The sequence below is a fragment of the Epinephelus lanceolatus genome, chromosome 18, assembly GCF_041903045.1.
Source record: "Epinephelus lanceolatus isolate andai-2023 chromosome 18, ASM4190304v1, whole genome shotgun sequence".
Taxonomy (NCBI): Eukaryota; Metazoa; Chordata; class Actinopteri; order Perciformes; family Serranidae; genus Epinephelus; species Epinephelus lanceolatus.
In genome coordinates this window covers 11,629,091-11,650,409 of record NC_135751.1, presented here as the reverse complement: position 1 = coordinate 11,650,409, position 21,319 = coordinate 11,629,091, and the positions used below count along the sequence as shown (strand labels likewise).

The following is a 21,319-nucleotide window of genomic DNA, read 5'->3' as shown; positions in this document are numbered from 1 at the left end:
CATTGTTTATACTTATTTTGGTCACCTCAGACGGTGAATCGGTCGCCTCACTCTTGAAAGCAACATTTCCGACTGTCAATGAAGCCAGCATGTTCCAAACGGTCGCCCATGGTAATGGAGTTGTTTTGTTCCCACGTCACTTGAACGCACCGCGATAAACGTCGCCGCCCTCCCGGTGCTTTGACGTCACCGGCGTCCGTCTCCGCACATGGATGGAGAAGTGTAGAGGCTCAGTCAAAGCTCCGCTCCCCCCGCCCTCCTCCCCCAGCTATTTGCCAGCCAGCTCTGCATACAGGCAGCCAGCCGCTCACCGTCCTGCTGCTGCGCGGAGTCCGGTCTTCTCCCTCCGAGCTCCGGTGTCGTTTCATCCCGTCTGAGAGGATCTATAAGGGGCCGGATAGCGAGTTCGGTCGTGTCTCTTTTTGGGGGGGGGAAATACAGTCTTGTCTTTGCGAGCGTTGTTCTCCAGTTGCCCTTCAAGACATATGGAGAAAATGGCCAGACCTCTTCCTATAAACCCAACTTTCCTGCCGCCGACACACGGCGTACTGAAATCCCTGCTGGAAAATCCGCTGAAACTGCCTTTCCATCATGATGAAGGTACGTGTTTTAACACCTGGCTAAACTTGACTTGAACGCCTCATGTCTGTTGTGTTTCTCCGCTGGCTATTCTCATTCTGGAGACATTGATGGGTTTTGACAGATAAGACACAGCTAAGGACACAGGTTAATAAATCCCCGGAGAGTGACGCCTCTTAATATTAAATGATTTTTGTTGAAAAAGAAACAATATAATGTCATTAGCTCGCGCGCGGCGGATATAAAACATAATGATTATTTGGGCTGAATGATAGTTGACTGACAGGCTGACATGAACAACGTCTTAAGCAAACAAGCTATTTTAGCTCATACTTTTTATCTAAATGAGCTAATACAGACACGTTATCGTGTGTTGTTATTGTGACTGCGCTGTTTTTAGCTTTGCAGGTGCGTTTATAACCTTTAAAGCCCCTTGTCTTCAATGGGATTTATATTAGTGATAACATATGTTGTCGGCAGAGGGCGTCTTTTCTGTCCTCAAGCTGTTTTGGATGTTTGCATGGCACTCTCTGTGTTGTTGTATTTATTGAGTGTCATTACATTACCTGAACATCAGTGGAGATCTCATGTTTAATGTAAAGGGTTAGTTCACACTGATATAAACCATACTGTGTTTTTATAGTTGCAGTTTTTTTGTCTTGGTTGGAAAATAGTTTGGGCTTTGCAGCCACCACAGTACAGTTGAGGATAATTTTAATTTAATTACCTTAATTTAGTTGGTAGAGGCCACTACATTGGAAAATGACACAACAATATTCCTTGAACAGAATGATTTAACAGCTTTCAGTACGGTAGTTTCCAAAGAAAATGTAAAAGTTCCCAGTTATTTGTTTTTTTTTGCCTTTAATAAATTAGTTGGACTGACCTTTTAAACCCCAGGCACACTTCCTATTTATACCCATGCAATGACCCGTGATCCTCCTCTGCTGTGAGACAATGAAATGACTGTTTGCAAACATTTGCAGGTTTTGGGAAAGACAAGGAGAAGGAGAAGAAGCTTGAAGATGAGAGCAGCGCAGCCAACCACCCACAGTCAGCCTTCCTCGGGCCGACCCTTTGGGACAAGACCCTGCCCTACGATGAGGACAACTTTCAGCTGGAGTACATGGACCTGGAGGAGTTCCTGTCAGAGAACGGCATCCCCGCCAACACAGCCCAGAGCGACCAGGCCCAGCAAGCGGCGCAGCGGGCGCAGGCGCCGCCACCCGCCCCACCCACGCCCACCGTAGTGGACCTCAGCAGCCGCGCCACCACCTCAGTTCACACAAGCATGGCGCCTCAGACCTGCCTCCGCAGCCCCAGCACAGCAGGTAGGAATCACATGCAGTGGCACCTGATGTGCACCTGAAACCTCACCTGCATGCTTGTTCACACCTCCTCTGCGAGAGGGGAGACTCCTGCTGTTTGCTCACTTGCTACACACACATACACGCCCTCCACCATTAGAGAAACAGCTAGCCCAGAGATGCTAAGAGAGAACAAGTTCTTGTGGTTTGTGTCTCCGTAGGCATTGCCACCAGGCGCTGATTCGGATCTGTTTCTCATCTAGCTCCTGCTGTTTTAGCTTCTGCTAGTTAGAGCTTTTGACCAGATACACACTGACATACTTAAGCTCTGATTTACAGCCCTGATCTGGACTTTGGAGTCCCAGAGTACTGTCTAAACAGGCTCAAGTTCAAGGATGCAGCACAGTCTCACAAAGCTCTGACTGGCAGATAATACTGCCAATGAGTCATGTTTACTTTGTTTATTTGCTGTTGTTATAAAAGTGTATATAAGTTTTTCCTCTGTAAGAGTTGGTTTAAATATTCATTTTCATTTCCAAGGATTCCCTTTAGGGTTTGGCAGCTGCTGATTAAAAGCGTCTCACATTAGTCAGAAATGTAATTCATCAATGACTACATTCTGCAGAATATTATTTAGCCTCTGTCCTGCAGCATAGACTCAATGAGATTAATTTCTGATGAATGATAAGGCGTTTTAAGATGTCTTTATATGACACTTTGATTTGGGGCTTGTGATATAAAATAGGATCTCCATAGAGCCATCTAATATTTTGAAATTTCAACAGAGGCAGTGGTGTGAACCTAAAGCTTATAGAGGCCCATTCATTTCATCATTTCAGCTTTTCATAATGTATTATTGTAATAAACTGACATTAAGTAGGCAGTTAGTATGTAGACTTAAGCGTGAGTTTGCAAAACAATTCACCAGACACCACAATGATTTGAATCATTTAAAGGGCCGACCCTCACTGTAAACATAAACAGAGCAAACTCTCCACAGGCAAATCCCAACAGGGCCCTGGAGATAGTTATTGTTTCAATTCCAAATGGTACACAAAAAGGCTCCTGATGCTGGTAGAAGATCTGACAATATGTGACAGATAAACAGATGGAGTGTTGTACCTGTAAACGCTGAAGAGGAGTCCTAATGAAAAGCACCATGCATTGTTCCACTGGAGAGTGAAGAGTTTTTTTTCGACCTCAGAATCAGCTGCTTATTTGTCTGCTTGAATACATGAAATGTGTCCTGGGTCCTGTTTTGGGTTGAAATCATCTATGACTACAGCAGCCACAAACACAAACCATCCCAAAATGACAGCCATTGTGGGTGTAGTTGTGCCAAATGTTGGCATGGTGTTTGTAGATCTCCACAGCTGGTGCACCGCTGCCACACAAACAATTCCTCTCAGTGTGTTTTGTCCTAAAGTTTGAAGATTAGGAACCTTAATGTGTTCAATCTGAAGTACTAAATACATCATTCTTGATAAAAGTCCAGACAATATTATTTGCATTAGTGATATTATGAATATTATCAAAAAAATGAAGTAACTAAATTGTCTAAATGCCATTCAGTTTAAGCGAGAAAAGCTACAATAAGCAATCAGCCAACTGTCCAGACCAAAAAAAACAGAATATTCAACAGGTCAGACTGTATTTAGTCAGTCAATTAAAGTCAAAGGGCTTTTACAAAGGTTGAAATGTACAATAAACAATTAAAATAGAAAATAAATAACTGACCTAACAGATAAATATTAAAAAAAAAAAACTTTAGGAACACATAATATAAACAGAATATGATGACAGACAATTTACAAGTGACCTAACATGTAAATATCATTCTAATATCATTCTAATATCATTAATCCATACCTTAATTTCTGTCTGTTCCTTTAAAAAAAAACTTAATCCTAACATCAGGTTAATTGGACATATGATGCCTAACAGTTCTGTTCCTGCAACCACAGAGGTGTGGGCTAAGCTACGAATGTTAGGCTCAAATTTGAGAATGGTGTATCTGAGGAGGTGTATCTGTACAGTACACTATATTCCAGCCTGAGTGCACATATGCGTAATTCAGACCGTGTGTGTGTGCGCGCACGCACGTGCGCATGTGTGTTCTGTTTTGGTCTGTCTCTGTCTGCATCTTCACATTTATCTCTCACGTGAACGCGACTGGGGTTTCCTGCAGCGTGCCGGGCCATGTGACGGACACATGCAGGCGCCGTGTGCAGCGCTGAGCTGCAAACAGGAGCTTGTCACGGCATGAACCTGCCTCCCTCCCTCCCTCTCACTTTCACTGTCCCCTCCCCTCTCTCTCTCTCTCTCTGTCTCTCTCTCTCTCCCTTTAACACTCTCCACTTCCCGTCCAGTCTTCCTCTCCCTCCCTCGCCGGGTTCGGCTCCGACACAGCCTGGACTCGGAGCCAAGGCACAGGCTGTACCCAGCAGAGATCACATGTACTCTGGTGTGCTTCTGTCACGTGCATGCAATATTGTTCCAGCGAGCCGAGCACCGTCTCGTCTAACCAGCCACTCCACCACAACCACCACCACCACCCACAACAACAACCACAATCCCTTTGTGCCTGCATGCAAGTGATACAGCGGGCAGCTGATAACATCGTTATCGCAACCAACTAAGCTATAGGGCTTAATGTGGGGTTCATATAATCGTCAACATGTAGAAGTTAGTGTCAGAGAGGGCTGTTGATGAAGCAATCAGTTTATTCTTACCAGATTTGCACTCTGAGAAGTATAAATGTTTATCTTCCTATTGTAGTAGTTTCCTTTGGCCCTTTTTCTTGCAAACAGAGTAGCTTTCCTCTCAAATGTCTCGTCATGTGGCCTGCAGACAGGATCAGCACGTCCTGCATGACTGACCAGGAGGAATTTTTATTAGAGGAACTGTATGTCGTGGAAACAAAACTAAACTTTGTGAGGTTGGTTGATAAATTAATTGGAGGACAGGTTAGGCTTCTGCAGATGATCAAGTGTAAGGCCAGTTTATTATTGTCAAAAGTCTCTTTAAAGGAACAAAACCAACAATATGCTCATCCATCTCTTCATGTTCAGATTTCATTCCCTATTGAAGTCGTAAATCTTTAAAAGCAGCTCATTTAGTTTCACTTTTGTTAAAGTCTAGTTCTCTCCTCAGTAACTTCCTGGTCAGTGTAGTTTTTAACACATGTTGCACAAACAGGAGGAAGTAGTGCTTTTGTTGGGGACTTTTTACAGCTGCGGATTAATACACAATTTTAATTCTAGTGAGTATTTGGGGCAGGAGGATGGCGTATGTGGGAATGAGCTGAAATAAACTGCAGTTTGAGTGTTTATGCTAACAACCTTTGAATACACACACACAGTGCTTGTTAGTTGGATCAGTGCGTTGTTGGTTTTGGTCTTTTCATTTGATTTATTGACGGTAAGAAAGTGTATCACTTCAGAGGTCATGTGAATCAGTTTGACCCTCTGACGGATGGGAAAAACTGTTGCATTTGTCTTTCGGGGCTGTAGGGCAAAATATGGTTTGTCCAAGCACATTCTCGGAGAGGCGGAACTGGCTGCTGTTGGTCCCGTGTTACGCCCAGTTCAGAGTTCAGCAGCTCTGTCCCTGCACACAGATATGACCAATAGCTCAGCTTATCACTAACTGTTGTATTATCACCCACACAGCTACATGATAACACTCACAGTAACTCCGGTACGATCATCTAGCGCAACACCGACCTGCAGCCAGCGGTGTGTGTGATTAGATACATACTGACACGTCGAGTTAAAAACAAGTTCTGTGGGTATTTGATCAAGTGTTTTTGTTGCTTTCAAACAGCTTTTTGTAGGTCAGATCAGGACTACATTTCCTGGTTTGTTAATTTTAGGTTTCCTTGTTCAGGACGGTTGGAGGAGGAGGGAGGGGGACTATTTTGTGAATCCACAATGTCTACTTCCTCTCCCCTGGAATGTGTTGCACATTAGTTGAGGACATTACATGTCAATGAACAAGCTTGTACAACTACTTTTAGCCCTTGACCATGCTGCTGTGTTTTAACTCCACTAATTAGGACTTTAAAATGACTCGTAAAGGTGATTAGGGTGATGCTGGCTATTTGCAGGTTTGAGTCTGACAGATTGTCCAAAACAGTGTCTAGTTTTAGTTTGTAAGTAGCTTGCTGTCTGGCTGCGCTGTGGGTATGAATGGTGCAGGGACAAGTTTGGTGGTACATGTCTTAAGCTTAGGGATGGATTACCAGTGTCAGGAGTCGTGTGATTCATCTTATAGTCAGACATTTTGACGGCAGAACATTGTTGTTGTGTGTAGGGCCGGGTATTAAACGCTGGAGAGATTGGTTGATTAAAGAAAAACTCTACTAGCAACAACTTTGATAACTAGTTAGTCATTTAAATAACTACTCAAACATTCTCAGGTTCCAGCTTCTCAAATGTGAAGCTTTTCTTTGATTTATACAATTTAAAGTTAAATATATTTGCGTTTAGTCCTTTCGGTCTTTGAAAACCTTTGACCGGCCGCGTGCTTCCCTTTGTGTGCAACAATGACCACAATGAAAATGTTGTTTTGGAAAAGCTAAACGATAAAGACATGTTTTGAATTTTGGAAATGATTATACATATACCTTTCTAAAATAAATCTTGACTTTTGGACTTTACAGCGCTCTGGACATATCGGAAATGTTTGGACCACACAAGTCAGAAACAATCCCTACGCAGCCCCAACTGGAATCGAATTCTACAAAAGTGTAATAATGTTAGTGTAGCCTAACATTTATCTGCAACTGTGCAGAAATACCAGGCTTAAAAAGGAAGAGTACACATGAAAAAATATATAATTAAAAAAATTGTGTGCAGTATTTGAATGTTGATTTAGAATTAGACTGTCAACATTATGAATGAAGCTTCTAACTATTAGTTACAGCCCTATTATCAAACTGTCAAGCACCCAAAGTCGGCGATAAATGTTTGAACACATTCGTAGTCTTGTTTACGTCAGTGCTTAAATTATCTATCAGTTAGCTGATAGATAGAAAATGAAACAATATTTTCAGTACCTTGGCTTGTGGTTGGCCAAAACAATACATTTGAGCTCTGCGATACTGTGACACATCATAGACTAAACAATTCATCATCTAATCAAGAAATAGTTGGCTCAATTATGCCAGTTTTAGACTGACAGTTTATGTATGGCACTAGTTATTGTCAAATGAAAAAGTGTTTTGTTGATATTTAATGTAAAATGTAGGATGAAAGCATGTCCATCATTACCAGCTCTACTTGTGTGTCGTTAGGTGTAACATCATCTGTTGAGGCATATATTTGAAATATATGTTGTTATAGTTAAGTTTTCTTTCACATTTCTGCTCATTTTATGATGTGTTCATTAGCAGTTATAATAGTCCCGCAATTTACGAACAAACACTTCAGTTTTCCTTGTTGTGGCGCTCAGTGAAGGTTTTCATGTCTGAATGTCTGAGTGATGAAGAAGCCCATCACTTCCTCTGGGCAGGACACTGTCTCCTGATGTTCAGACTGAACACAGACTTCCTGTTTGCTTTGTACCCAGAGAGCAGTCAGAGCTGAATCCGATGGCCACTTCTCAAATCTCCGCCACGGCCAAAAGCAGAAAGTGGTTTGACCGCGTACACTCTGACCGAAGGTCAGTGGCACTGACTGGCTGTCATGGCAGGCACACAAGTACAGAAATGTAGGTCATGATGTACAGGCTGCCAGCAAATCAGCAGCTACTGAATTCCCGGTTGCTGTGTTTCTCTTCGAGCCTTGTTGATCGAGTGGGGAATGCAGGTGCGATTTGTATGACAAATCAAATAAGGGCTAATGTAATGAATCGCAGAAACTGTTCCACTTGTGATCGGCAATTGAACTGAATCACCCTTCGCTGGCTGGCCCGCAGCCTCAGATCAATTAGAGAGGCTTTGCACAACAGACAAATAGAGGTGAAGGCATGTGACGAGACAGTTTAAAGACTAAAGCTGGTGGTTTGAAATCAGCTGACAGGAGCTGCTGATATCTGCAGAGTTTAAGATAAAACAGTCGGTGAGATGACTTCTCACTTGTGTTCTTAAAGCTTGTGTTAGAGCACCACCTGCTGAGCAGACAGGACAAACATTGCTCTGTACAGTATAATGTGGTATAAACTGTATCAGTGTTTTTCTTTGTTTTGTTTTTGTTTTTTCTAGAAAAGTAGTTACCTGTTCTCTTGATGTACACCAAAACTGGCTTGTACTAGTTCTGACAGGATCAGCCCTTAAACACACAAGCTCAGAGGGAGGAAATGTATGGAGTCACAGGAGAGCCATTAAAAAAAATCATACATTTGTAAAAGAATAAGAAATTGTGCATATATACAGAGGAATAAATAGAATAAAGAAATTTGAAAATACAAAGAGAAAATAATCAGTAAGGAAATAAAAAGATGTAAAAAAAAAAAAAAAAAAAAAGATATATTAAGAGAAATAAAATAATACATTTTAAACTATAAAGACAAATTATTAAAAAAAGTAATTTATTTTCACATTTATTCTTTATATTTATATTTTTTTCTCACTCTTTTCAGATTTATTCTTTTCAATGGCACTCCTATGACTCCATAGAAAGGCAGCACTCAGCTCCCCCTCAGAGGCTTCCTGTTCGGTACAAGAGGCTCTCTTCAGTTACCCATTGCTGCTCCTACTGTGTCCTCTGTCCAGCTTAACGGCTACACAGAGCAGATCTGCTGATAAGGGCTCACCCATGATGTTGCATAACCAATTACCCCAAATGGAAGTGCCACCTTGACCTGTAATGGTTCCATTTCTGTCATTAGAGTCCAAATGAGAGGTGTTTAGAGTTTGTCTCCTGCTGACTTTTCCCCTCTCTGCCCAAAAATAGAGGTTTTCAACACTCTTTACACCCTCTTTTTAAGAAAATAGGATGATTTTGTGCCCTTGCCAGTAGCTAATGTGTGTATTTTTTTTTTTTTTCTGTCCTTCTCCAGCACTGCCCTCAGCCCGCGACACCCCCAGCCCTATTGACCCAGAGTCCATCCAGGTGCCCCTGAGCTATGAGCCCGACCCACAAGACCTGGCTCTGTCTAGCGTGCCTGGCCAGGAAATGTTCGACCCCAGGAAACGCAAGTTCTCCGCAGAGGAGCTGAAGCCACAGCCCATGATCAAGAAAGCCCGCAAGGTCTTCATCCCAGAAGACCTAAAGGTAACCTGTTCCATCTCCGTCTGTCAGCCGGAGTGGGAATGTGTGCAGCGTTGTGAGATTAGATCTTCTGTTTTGGCCCATATGTTGGGGCCTCTTGTTATGTAAGCAGGTGAGGGTCTGAGGTAAGTCAAGCCCTGAGGGGTTAGGGGGAGTACTGATGCCAAACAAGCTGCATTCTTAAACATGGGAAGAAAACAGTCTAAACAAAGCTTAACAATAAAATCATGTGTTGTATCTCAACTCATGTTTTTAGCTAGCTGCTGTCAGTTATCCCCAACATGATGCAATTTGTTTAATTCCTTATTTACTGTAAAACTGACCAATACAAACATGGGAGTCTGGTAGAAACTTTAACAGTGACAGAAAATGGAGCCAACAGACCAAAAACATCAGGCACATTACAAAAACCACATGAAAAAATGGTCATACTGAAAGATACGACGACTGCGCTTTTAAAAATGTCAACTTATATATGTGGTGTTATTGTTTTACTTTTATGAACAGTTTTAGACGCTGCTTTACATCTTTTACAAGAGTACTAATCAGCAGGGAGAATCCTTGTTAATGTTGTTACTTTCATATTTAAAACTCCCCTCAAAGTAAAGACAGTAAGTATACAGCAGAGAAAAATCTTTCTTTAAAGCAGCTTCAGTTGAAAGTTATTTGATACATGTTGCTCTATATTTAGCAGCACGTTGTGTGTGTTCAGGTTCAGATGAATCATCTAGCATGAGACGAGAAAAACCTACACTCTGACGTGATACAGCAGTGAAGCAACATGATTGCCTTTTTTATTTTTAGACATGTCTAAAGAAATTAAGCTTCAAGGCTTTCAACAGAGGGTCCGCGGACAGTCTGCTGTAAACGTATTTACTGTTGATCATGATTTAAACTGACAGCGTAGGATCAGCAGAAATTTATGTCTTGACTTTGTGACCCAGCCCGCTCCTAAAGGCCTCCATCATGGTACATACTAGACCTCAAGACCAAGCATCAGATTCAGGGTCGATGAGGATAAACAAACAAATCCTGACTGTAATTTTTCGATGAACACTCCACTGTTGTATTCAGTGCTGACCCGTGTGCTCTGCTCTTCAGGACGATCGGTACTGGGCCCGGCGCAGAAAGAACAACGTGGCAGCCAAGAGGTCACGGGACGCCCGGCGGCTGAAGGAGAATCAGATCGCCATCCGAGCCAGCTTTCTGGAGAAGGAGAATGCCGCTCTCCGCGTGGAGGTAGCAGAGATGAGGAAGGAGCTGGGCCGCTGCAAGAACATTGTGGCTAAATACGAGGCCCGACACGGGCCCCTGTGAGCCCCCCCCCCCCCCCAAAAAAACAACCACCACCACCTACCCAACAACCAACTCACACCCACTTCACTCCCCTGACCCAACTTTCCTAGAGTTTGAAGGACAATGTGTCTCTCATGGTGGCACTGCCCCCTGCTCCTCCTCCTCCTCCACCACCCCCACCCCTTCTTCCTCCCTGACACAAACCTTCCGTCTCACCCTCCACCCTCCCTCAACACACACCTGTATGATTCTGGTATTGTAACTGTCATTTTGACTTCTATCATAAGCTTCAATTTGTCTGTTCCTTCTTTTATTTTTCTGTACACATTGTTTGACTAAATATATATATATATATATATACATAGATACATATATGTATTTACACACGCATACTTCCCACTTTAATGTACTGTGAGGAGTTATGAGCCAACCCACCAGCTGAGTCCCCTGCTACCTTCCACTTTTGAGAAACGATGCCATGCTGTTTTGTTGTTCACTTTCATACCAATTTTATACGTGAGATCAGGACTGAAAACTGTTGTTTCCTGTTTCCCTTCTTCTTCTTCTTCTGTGTTATAACGTGGTGTGTCTGAGAGCCTGCTTATGCCCCACAAATCTTGTGTTTTTTAAACCCTGTAAATGTTTGTTTTTCTCCCATCAGCAACTTGATCTTCTCTTTGACCCTTTTTAAAACTCTTCTCTTGATGTTCATGTTGTATTTTAGTTGTCAGCGCTCTAACACTTACACAACTTCCCTTCGGCTTCTTTAACAGCATTCTCGGTATTTTAATGTTCAGATAGCACTTTAAAAATACTTTTTTCCTGTGCGGTCGTGGCATAGATTTGCTGTTTTATTTGTTTTATTTTTCTTCATCAACTGGTCACTGAGCAATAATTCCTGTCCAGAACTAAACTGACATAACTACCTACATATTCCTCCCCCCGACCCCCCCCCCCCCCCCCCCCCACAGGCTGATCTCCCCCCTCTCTCCACCTCGCATTTCAGCTCACCTCTGTTAACTAAGATAACTTTATATAACCTCTGCACTAATGCGTGTCTCACAATCTGATCCAGTGCAATGTTTCCACTCACTCAAAATTTTCTCCGCCTCATATTTATCTACCTTTTATTTCTCAGATGGAAGATTGTTGTTTTTTTATATATATAAATATATATATATGTATTCTGTTAATATAATTGTTAGTATTAATACTACTCTTGACATTGTTGTTGTTTAGCTTCCTCCTTGTTTTCAGATTTAAGCATGATTTTCCTTTCACAGAACGAAAAAGCTATTCGCAAATCTTTTTTTTTTTGCAAAGTTGTTGATAATTCGTTTTGCTTCTGTTTAACTTAGCATGATTAATATGAGTGTTTTTATTTTAGAAATCAATACAGATGTCTGTAGTCTCTCATCGTAGCTCTATGTTTGCCCTCTTTTTAAAGATGGCTGTATGAATGTAAAAGATGTTGACAACAAAAAGGTTGGATGGTGTTGTCCAATACTGTGGTTAACCCAATCAGTTTGTTTACTGCAGACCAAACGATTCACAACAGAGATGATATATTGGTTACAAAAGATATGTTTATATAAACCTATTCTATAAGTTGTTCTTTTTGTACAGTATTTTTCCTATACATTACTGAACTATGTATTTTAAAGGCACAACAGATCCAGAATATTATTGAAGAATACAAGTACATAACTCAAAGACAAATGCATATAGTGGTATTTTGATATTCTATATTAGCTAGGATGTGGTAGTTTCACAGAGATATTGAACAGCACCCAAACCTCCTGGGCATTATTATTATTATTATCACTATCACTATGAGTACTATTATTATTATTATGGCAACACTCCTGCTTGTGTTGGCGCCGCATTTAGGCTCCCATATCATAAAAATCCCATTTAACTCTGAGGAAGCAGATGCTGAAAAATGCAGTCTGGGAGAGAGAATGTACAGTTAAGGCACTTTTTAAAACCCATCAACTCAAACACAACAAGGAAACGCACGTTTGTTCATCATGTTGAGTGTTGTATCTTTCCCATGACACGTCCCTGCATCATTTAATGAGTCGTCCAGACTTTTCTTTCAATTCTTACGTTTTTGAGGCTTTTTTTTTTTTTTTTTTAAACTGCGCAGCTTGTGAGTTTCTTTCTGATCTGATTTGACGGGATGAAGTTACTATGAAGGAAGGGAAATGGTTACTATTGCTGCTCTGTGTGTGATTGGTTCCTTCTGCTAATGCAGTTGTAGCGTGTCCCTGAACCTGAGTGATGGACACTGGGAGGCTTTCTTTGTTTTCTCTTAAATGAAGGCTTACAGTGGAGTTTCCCCAAATGTTAGTTTTGTCGGAGTGTAGAGCTGCATGCTGCTTTTTGCCCATCGGTCTAAGACTAGGATGCGACCAGTTCATGTTTTTAAGGGCTGACGTTGACATTTCTGATCATTTGTATGGAAGTCCAGGGCTGCAAATATAAAGATGAACGGTTAGACATTTTGGGATATTATCTGCTTTCTTTCTGTCAGTCAGCTGGGAATATTAATACCACTTTCATATGTGCACAATAAATAAAGTCACAGTTAGCAGCCGATTAGCTTAGCTTAGCTTAGCTTAGCAAAAAGACTTTAAACAGAGGGAAACTGCTCTGACAGATTTTTCAAAAGTGATAAAATGATTTTTATTTTGGTAATTATATGCATTTTCAAACCTAAAAATAAAAATGGAGCTGTTAACACATTTTTTGACATACATCATGCGCTCACAGACAGCAAATGAAATCTCTATTTAAGTAAATGATTTTATTTTAATAGTGGCAGCCCTGGACTTCCATATTTTGTGTTCATTCTTGAGGCATCAGTATCTGGTTTGCTTCAGGGTGGAAACAGGATTTCAAAAACCCAAATGAAACGATCAGAGATGCCAATAACAGCCCAATCAAACTGGTCAGATCCCAGTACAGACCTGGTTGACCATTAGTGATCCAACCCAAAGGTGTGTGTGTGACGGAAAAGGGTTATTTTCTAACCACAAACTATGGTCTTAGTATTTTTGCGCTTCAAAGGGTGTTGGAAGACTGGAACGATGCCTCCTAAATCTGTGGAGCATCTTTTTATGAAATCATATATATGTATGTATAATAGGAAAAAGCCAATAATTAATCCATGTGTATCCCAAAAGTACCTCACCGTCGAGTGATTTCACTACCTCACCCGGAAACGTTAACCATACTCCTGAGTCTATTCCAGTGCCTTGAATCCACTGACTGTTCCCCAGTCTCTCAGCAATGTAAAGCTCTCATCACTGCACCAACCGAATAGGTTCAGATCTGCACTGAAGGGCTTCTTAGTGCATCAAAAAGTATATATATTATACTCACTGACAACTCTCTTCATTTCTTATTTTGGACATTGCAATAGACTTGTAACCATTGTATTCATGGCAACACCAACGGACTGTTTCAGAGTGTTTAAAAATACAACTTAAAGGTGTATTCGGTCTTGATTGTCATTGAATGGATGCATAACATTTATTTGTGCTGTTCAGCCCTCGGCCTCTCCGTCTCTCTGTAATTTGTAGTGTCTAATAAAATCCCAATTCTTTTCAGCCGTGTCTCATTTCTCCGCTCATGCATGCAGAATGATTTTAGAAATTACACATTCCTAAAATGGTGATGGAGAGCCTAATTATCACTAGAGCTGGGTACCTCTTTTAGTATCAGCCAGAATGTGTCTGTAGCATCAAGTAAAGTCTAGTTACTGTTTTACATAGTTCCTAATCTGGAAATTTTGCAAATCAATGACTTTTTTTAACATAGGCAAAGTTTTTGTGTGGCTTCTTTGGGCATTTGATCAGGTTTTAGCAAATTCTGATAAATAAAAACATCACATATGTTACATTCAAACTAAGGTTTTTTTTTCTATTTTTTTTTTAAAGGCATCATTTTGTTATTTGAATGGAAAAGTGGGTAATGTTTGGCAGCTTTAGGGCTTGTATCAACTGAAATGTTTTGCTACTTAGCAGTTATTTAATAAATGCTTGGTCAGATCCTTAGTCTGGTTTACTTATTTGTTCATATATTTTCTGAATTAAAACAGGAACCTGGGCAGCTTCACAAATTTTTACTTTTTAAAAAGTTAAGTTCTTGTATGGCTGCTTCATCTAACAGATTTGTGAGAGAAATTTGGCTTCAGAAAGATTATTGTTTTAGTATTGTTTCTGAAAGTCAGGCATCATATGAGTAAAGTATATGGGTAAAATAAATAAATTTGAACCTCAGTATATTATTACTGGCTGGAATGTGTCTCTAGCAGTATCAAAACGTGTCAAATACCTAAAGTTGCCTTTGAACGCTTGGTCAGAATTTGTAATCTTTTTTAATTACCTCCGCCAAGGAGGTTATGTTTTTGCCAGCGTTTGTCTTTGTTTGTCTGCAAAATCACTCAAAAAGCTATGAACGGATTTTGATGAAATTTTCAGGAAAGGTGGATAATGGGACAAGGAACAGATGATAACATTTTGGTGGTGATCGGTTTAAGCAAAGTGGATAAAATAATAAAGCACATCTTGATTTCGGACACTAACTGAAATTCTGTCTTCTTCTCCTCTGGCAAAAGACAACAGCACTGCATTGTGGTATACGGGAGTAAAATGTAGGGTACATCCAGAGATATTGGATGAAGGGAGATACCCAAATGTAGGCTTATCCAATGTTAAGAAAACTGTTACTCTTCCTGTCTCCTAAGTGGGCATGGTTAGCTCTCCCTCCAATCAGAGCCTGTTCTCCCTCAACCCCCCTCCCCACCACCGTGTTGAACAGAGGCTCTGTGGATGTCTGTGTATGCAGATCGAGAAGCAGGTGGAATGAAAATACATTCTTCCTATTATTGCAGCCTATTGCTGCACAAAGCTTGGGCATTTTTTATTTATTACTAGCGGTAAATAACTGTTTGTAAACTAACTGTGATTTTACCGCCTGTTTATCAAGATCACGAGATCTCGCGAGAACTTGTTTTCTGAGACGGACAGGGCTCATGATCTGTGCGGATGAAAAATGCAGCTTTAGTGTCAGAATGTTGGTAAGATGTGTGGCTTGTGGAAAATGAACCCAATATTTACTTTACTGACTACTGGGAGAAAGAACTGACCATAAATTGTGATCACGTTCATTTTCCTCATTGACGACAATACATTCAGAGCTGCCGCAAGTCTCCTACGGGGGCGTGGCGCAGACGTCACTGAATCAGGAAGTGAACATTAGTATTTTCTCTGTGTGTAATTAATATCATGGTTATCGTAGATTAGCTGGGCTAACCGTTAGCTGTTAGCCGTGTCTGTAATAACTCACTAAACTCACAAAGTGGCCCGTGAAAAAAATTTTTTCTCCAGCGCATGTCTTAGTTACAACATGACTGAGCTAATTGGAGTAGTGTCATGTCGTATCCGACAACGGGAGGCTTTTAACGGATGACGATCCTGATGTTAACATTGCTGCTAGTGTTAACGTTAGCTGTCCCTGTCAGCTGCAGCCACTGATGCTTTCTAGACATCGTGATTTCCCAAAACTGAATAAATACCACACATAGCAACACAAAACTGCTTTGCTAGCTCAATCATGTTGTAACGGCTGGATGGTTGATGCGTACATGCTGATTCGGGTGCTATCAGAGCCGATCCGCGCATCACTATGGCTTAACGATCAACTCAGTCAATTAAAACAACCCGTCCTGTGTTAGGAGTGTATGTCGCTGACAGAAAGAAAGAAAGAAAAGGGAAAAAAGATAGAAAAGCAGCGTACACCTCACATATTTATTTCTCACAGTTGCGCACGTGTGGCTGGCATGCAGAAGCACCGTCTGTGTGTCTGTGTGTCGAGGGTGTGAGCCGCAGCTTCAGATGCTCAGGTAGAGAGGCTGTGTAGCCTGGTGTGTATTTTCGCTGATTCGGTTCTGCAGGTTCTCTGCTGGTACACTGGAGACGGGGATCAAGCAGTTTGTCTCACTCGGGATAGATTGTGCTTTTTTGGTTCATAGTTTATGATTGACGTGCGATTTATTTGCGTTTAGAGGGAATAAATTTCCGTTATAACGGAAACGTGGGCACAGTTATCTAACGTTATACAAAATACACAGACTAACTAACTAACTAACTAACTAACTGATTGACTAACATAAACAACTGAAAATTGAAAAAAAAATTAGCTTGCACCGTTAGCTCCGGTAAGGGAAAGCATGAGGGAAAGCGGCTGACCGGAAGTCACGCACAAAAAAACGGAAGTTGATCACTATTTACTTCCGTGTTTGAAAATAAGGTGGATAGTGAATGAAATTAACCGCGGAGAATTCGAACAACACTACAAAATGGCGAACACACGATATAGTGCACTATATCCGTGATGGGGAGCGATTTCGAACACAGCTAGTGTCTCCATGGTGAAGGCATATATAACCTAATAATGATAGTGATGCAAATAACCTAACTGTGATGCAGGCTGCAAAATCTGACGCAGAGGGGGAGGGAATATCACTTACTTGGCGGAGGTCTGCACTCTCTGAGTGCTTTTCTAGTTTATTCTATACTTATAAAATTCTCACACATAAGAGTATTATAAAGTGTCGAAAATGGCAATAAAGGCTTAATTAGATTCTTAGCCTTGCTTACAAAGTCTACGATCAGATATTTCATGATTTAAATAACAATTCTGCTCATGGGATGAAAAAATGAACTTCAGGCACTCATGCGTGGAGCAGAAACAAATGCACTTGAGTTAAGTTAAAATGCCTGTATTCCACAAACATGGCTGCTTACATTACAACACCGACTGGTGTCGACCCTAAGGTCTTCATCGGGGTGCAACAGGGTGTTTGCTTGACTCTTGTTCACCCTCTTGTACCCTGAGGAAGACCTTAGGGTCGAAACCAGCTGGTGTTTTAATGCACACAGCCATGTTTTAGGCTTAAATACAGGCTTTTAAACTTAATTCTGGTGCATTTGTTCTTGCTCAAGCACGTGTACCTGTATCCAGTCAATGTGTATCAGTCGGGTTCACACAGCTAGTGAACACACAAAGCATCAGGAAACGTTTCTGCTAAAGAGCTCAATGGTTAAAGAAAAATAATCTGACCTTATGGAACAAGTTTGTTTTGGTCTCACTCCCTCTGATTTCAGCTGTTTCTTTTTTCTTGATTTCATTCACCAACAGGCTCCGCCATCTCCCACTCAGAATCAACAAGCTGAAAAAAAAGCAGACGAGGGCCGATGAGGGCCAATGGTGCAGGACATATCGCAAAGACTAGGGTGACAGACACTTACGGACGGCCAACATCTGTCGCCCCAGTCTTCATGGTGTTGATCGGCAGTTCAGCTCAGAAAATGAGAAGAGGAACGGAAGTGAAGAAAGAAAGTAAACAAAGAGCTAAAGTCAAGAGGGCATGAGATGAAAACAAATTTGTTAATATTAGGTAAAACTATTCAAATATTAACTATGCAGTCTAAATAGCAATAACATTTATCCATGTTTCATCTACTTCTGTATAATCATTATCAATATCTACATTTTTAAACCCTGCATAGACTCTGCTCGGTTCCCACAAGACATTTCTTATTTTGTTCACAGCACATGATGGAATGACTGCGGATTCTTCTCCCCAGCCTGCCATGCATCCACCATGTAAACTGTCCATACGCGGCACATCTGTAAGACCTCAAACCAGAATTTTAGAAACAGATACACCACAAAGTTGTGAAAGAATTATATTAGTTGTTTGCCTTAACCTGTAAACCTACTGAAGCCTTCACACAAAGGACACATTGCAGTTCATTTTTTTCATCACTTGTGTGTGCACAGATGAACAGTTACAACTGAAACTACACAAACCTCAATCTCCTACTGTCTAGAATTGCAAACATACCACCTCAAGTAGGACAATAAAATGAAAACTCACATGAATAATTTACACTAACGTCTATGTTTTTCTCTGAGGACTTAAGATACTGAGGCAAATATAAAATGTTATCTCTATAGAAACACTATGTACGTCTCCTGCAGATATGCAAGATGTTGTAATCCAATATGTGCAAAATACCAGTAATGCAAAAATGCAATTTGGTGTCACGTCATACATTTTAATCTTAAAATTCAAGAATACAAATAACTAGGAATTACTGAATTTAATGCATACACACATTTAGCTATTCTGAAATAGACTACAAAATATGACAAAACACATGATACAAAATATATAAAATAAATGTAGAGAACTTTGCGCTGAACATGGGCTATTGGTGACCTGGTTCCAATTTGGTAGACCAGCACTCTCCCGGTCATGGAGGCTGATGAGGACAGCCCATAGGACATATCCATTGTGGCAGACTGCCTCAAAGTCCTCGTGCGCTGTGATACACGGGACATCTGTAAAAAAAAAACAAAGTCAACCCCATAAACATCTTGTCTGTGCGTTTTACTGTACATTATCATAACGCACCGTGCCTACAATACAGTAGAAGACTTTGAGAAGACTGAAATGACTAAATCCTCTCACATCTAAAGGCAAAGTGTCACAAGTCAGAGTTTTTAGTTACAGACTATAAGATTTTGAAACCACTGGGCATCTTGCAGACTATTTACAAAATCGCTATCTTTAAATAGGGAACAAGTGGACATAAATTGCTGCAGCCACTGAAGACTGCTACAATCTTCAGCTGAAACGTAGGGTTAGCTCGTAGCTTAACAGCAAACATCCCAGTAGCTAACATTACTTTGCGAGTGCGGTAGCCCCGTTCAGGACCGTGTTTAGCTAGCTAGCTATGGTAACTAGCATAGTATAATATAGCATAGCATAATAGTGGCGGGTGCTAATCTCTGAAATTATTAACACTGGAATACGTTTCATCATACAACGATGATATGATCCATATGATTACCTTCAACAGCTGCTGACACAAAGCGGAGCTCTTTACAACAAACACTCTTCCTCTCGGTTAGCATAGCCAGGCAGTTTTTTTTTAAGAAGGTGTAATAGTCATTTTGATCCACACTCCATACCAGTTGGTGGCGGTAATGCACCAATTCGCTGTTTGCCAACCGCCATTAAACAGTAGAAGAAGAAGAAAAAGAAGATTAAGTGATGTCACGTAGCTGTGTTAGAAACCGTCCACTCACTCATTCACTCACTCACTATTCCCTATTTCGTGTTTACTATATCGTGCACTACATGGGGAACGACTGAACGAGATTTCGGACACTAACTGAAATTATTTTTTTTTCTTCTCCTCTGGCAAAAGACGACAGCATTGCATTGTGGTATACTGGAGTTAAATGTAGGATACATCGTTTGTTCACTCACATTTGCTGTGCATTTTGGGTATTTTATAGTTCACTATATAGTGAATGAAATTAAGAATTCGAGAATTCGAACAACACTACAAAATGGCGAACACTATGGCAAGCCGTTTGAGCATTTATTCCATATCCTTGATATCAGGTGTCAGTGTCGTTCACTAGTTCGATCATTGTCAGCACTAGTTGGACATCTGGTCACACTAGTTAGACATTTTGTCCAACTAGTTGAACAAAGAGTCTTACTAGTCACTCTTTTTCAGCAACTAGTGACACTTTTGTCAAACTAGTAACAACTTAAACCTGACTAGTGAAGCCACAGAGCCATACTAGTGGCACCAAAATCCAAACTAGTCAGCTTTTTGACAGACTAGTGGTCCACTGGGCTGAACTAGTAATGCTTAAAGTCTTACTAGTGAACTAGTGAGCTGCAAAAGCTCTGACTTGTTAACTAGTAGCAGCTATTCGCCTCACTAGTTTGCTAGTAACCTCAAGTTTTTTACACTAGTTACAGTCTAGGCTGACCAAACGTCCTCTTTTGCCCGGACACGTCCACTTTTCACGTCCCGTCCGGGGCGTCCGGGGTGGGTTTTATAAACTGATGATAATGTCCGGTTTTCCGTGTGTTTGTGTGTGTGTGTGTGTGTGTGTTAGAGCGCGGCATATTTCTGCCGAACCCGAACCGAGCCCGACATTATTTAATGACCAAAGCACTGACTTTGTGTTGTTGTTGTTATGGTTACAGGTTATTTAACAGGCCGGGTGTGCTCAGCGGAGAGGGAGACCTCATGTTTGAGACGGGAGCGGGAGGCGGGAGGTCCGACGCTTCTAGCGAGAGGAGAGGGAGAAATAAAACAAAATAAGATAAAACAGGAAAAACCTGTCTCCCTCTTTTATTTTATTTTCAGCGTTTAATCAAGGCGGAGGCGGGCGGCGGGAGGTCCGAGGTTTCCAGCGAGGGGAGAGGTAGAAACAAACAGCCAGTGTGTGTCTGTGTATGTTATGTTCAGGTGTTGTCACGTAAATAACAGCGCCCAAGCAATAAACAGGACAGACAATAGGATTTTATTTATTTTTACACTACATTTTTACTAAAAGCTGACCGAATCCGACCTGAGCCCGAATACAATTTATATAGCTATAACGGGTCGGGCCGGGTTTGGTCAAAAATGTAGCTCTTCATTTTTGACCAAACCCGGCCGACCCGTCGGGTACCGTCGGGCTTGGATCACCACACTCTAGTGTGTGTATGTGTCCCTATTGGGGCCTATCTGAATTTCTGTCTTTGAGAGATATTATTTTGTAATAAAACTGAATTTTCTATCCATAGGCCTACATATAAATTTTAAATATATTAAAATTATAAGGCATCTTTGAGTAAACTGCGAGTATCATTTAAGTAGTCGTGGCCAGCCGAGTGTCCTCTTTTTTTGGAAATCAAAATATGGTCACCCTATGTAAGACCCAAAATCATCACCAGTGTGACTAGTAAGGATTTACACCTTACTACCTTACTAGTTAAACTAGAAAAAGTCTCATTGACCTTACTAGTTAACTAGTGGGGCTTAAAATGTTTAC

At 41.0% G+C, this 21,319-nt stretch overlaps 1 protein-coding gene across 1 annotated transcript; it reads left to right on the top strand.

The window, feature by feature from the left end:
• Positions 1–208: 208 nt before the first annotated feature.
• On the top strand, positions 209–10,489 carry hlfa (HLF transcription factor, PAR bZIP family member a). Its single transcript, XM_033644102.2, has 4 exons — positions 209–600; positions 1,566–1,910; positions 8,889–9,103; positions 10,202–10,489. The coding sequence occupies exons 1-4, from the start codon at positions 486–488 to the stop codon at positions 10,415–10,417; spliced, it is 891 nt and encodes a 296-aa protein (XP_033499993.1). The 5' UTR covers positions 209–485; the 3' UTR covers positions 10,418–10,489.
• Positions 10,490–21,319: the final 10,830 nt, after the last annotated feature.

What these genes read in the sequence shown, in the direction of transcription:
- hlfa (XM_033644102.2), top strand. Translation starts at nt 486, where the DNA reads ATGGAGAAAATGGCCAGACCTCTTCCTATAAACCCAACTTTCCTGCCG. An exon ending in GCCTTTCCATCATGATGAAG is followed by an intron (nt 601 to 1,565) that starts GTACGTGTTTTA and finishes AAACATTTGCAG; the next exon opens with GTTTTGGGAAAGACAAGGAG. An exon ending in CCGCAGCCCCAGCACAGCAG is followed by an intron (nt 1,911 to 8,888) that starts GTAGGAATCACA and finishes GTCCTTCTCCAG; the next exon opens with CACTGCCCTCAGCCCGCGAC.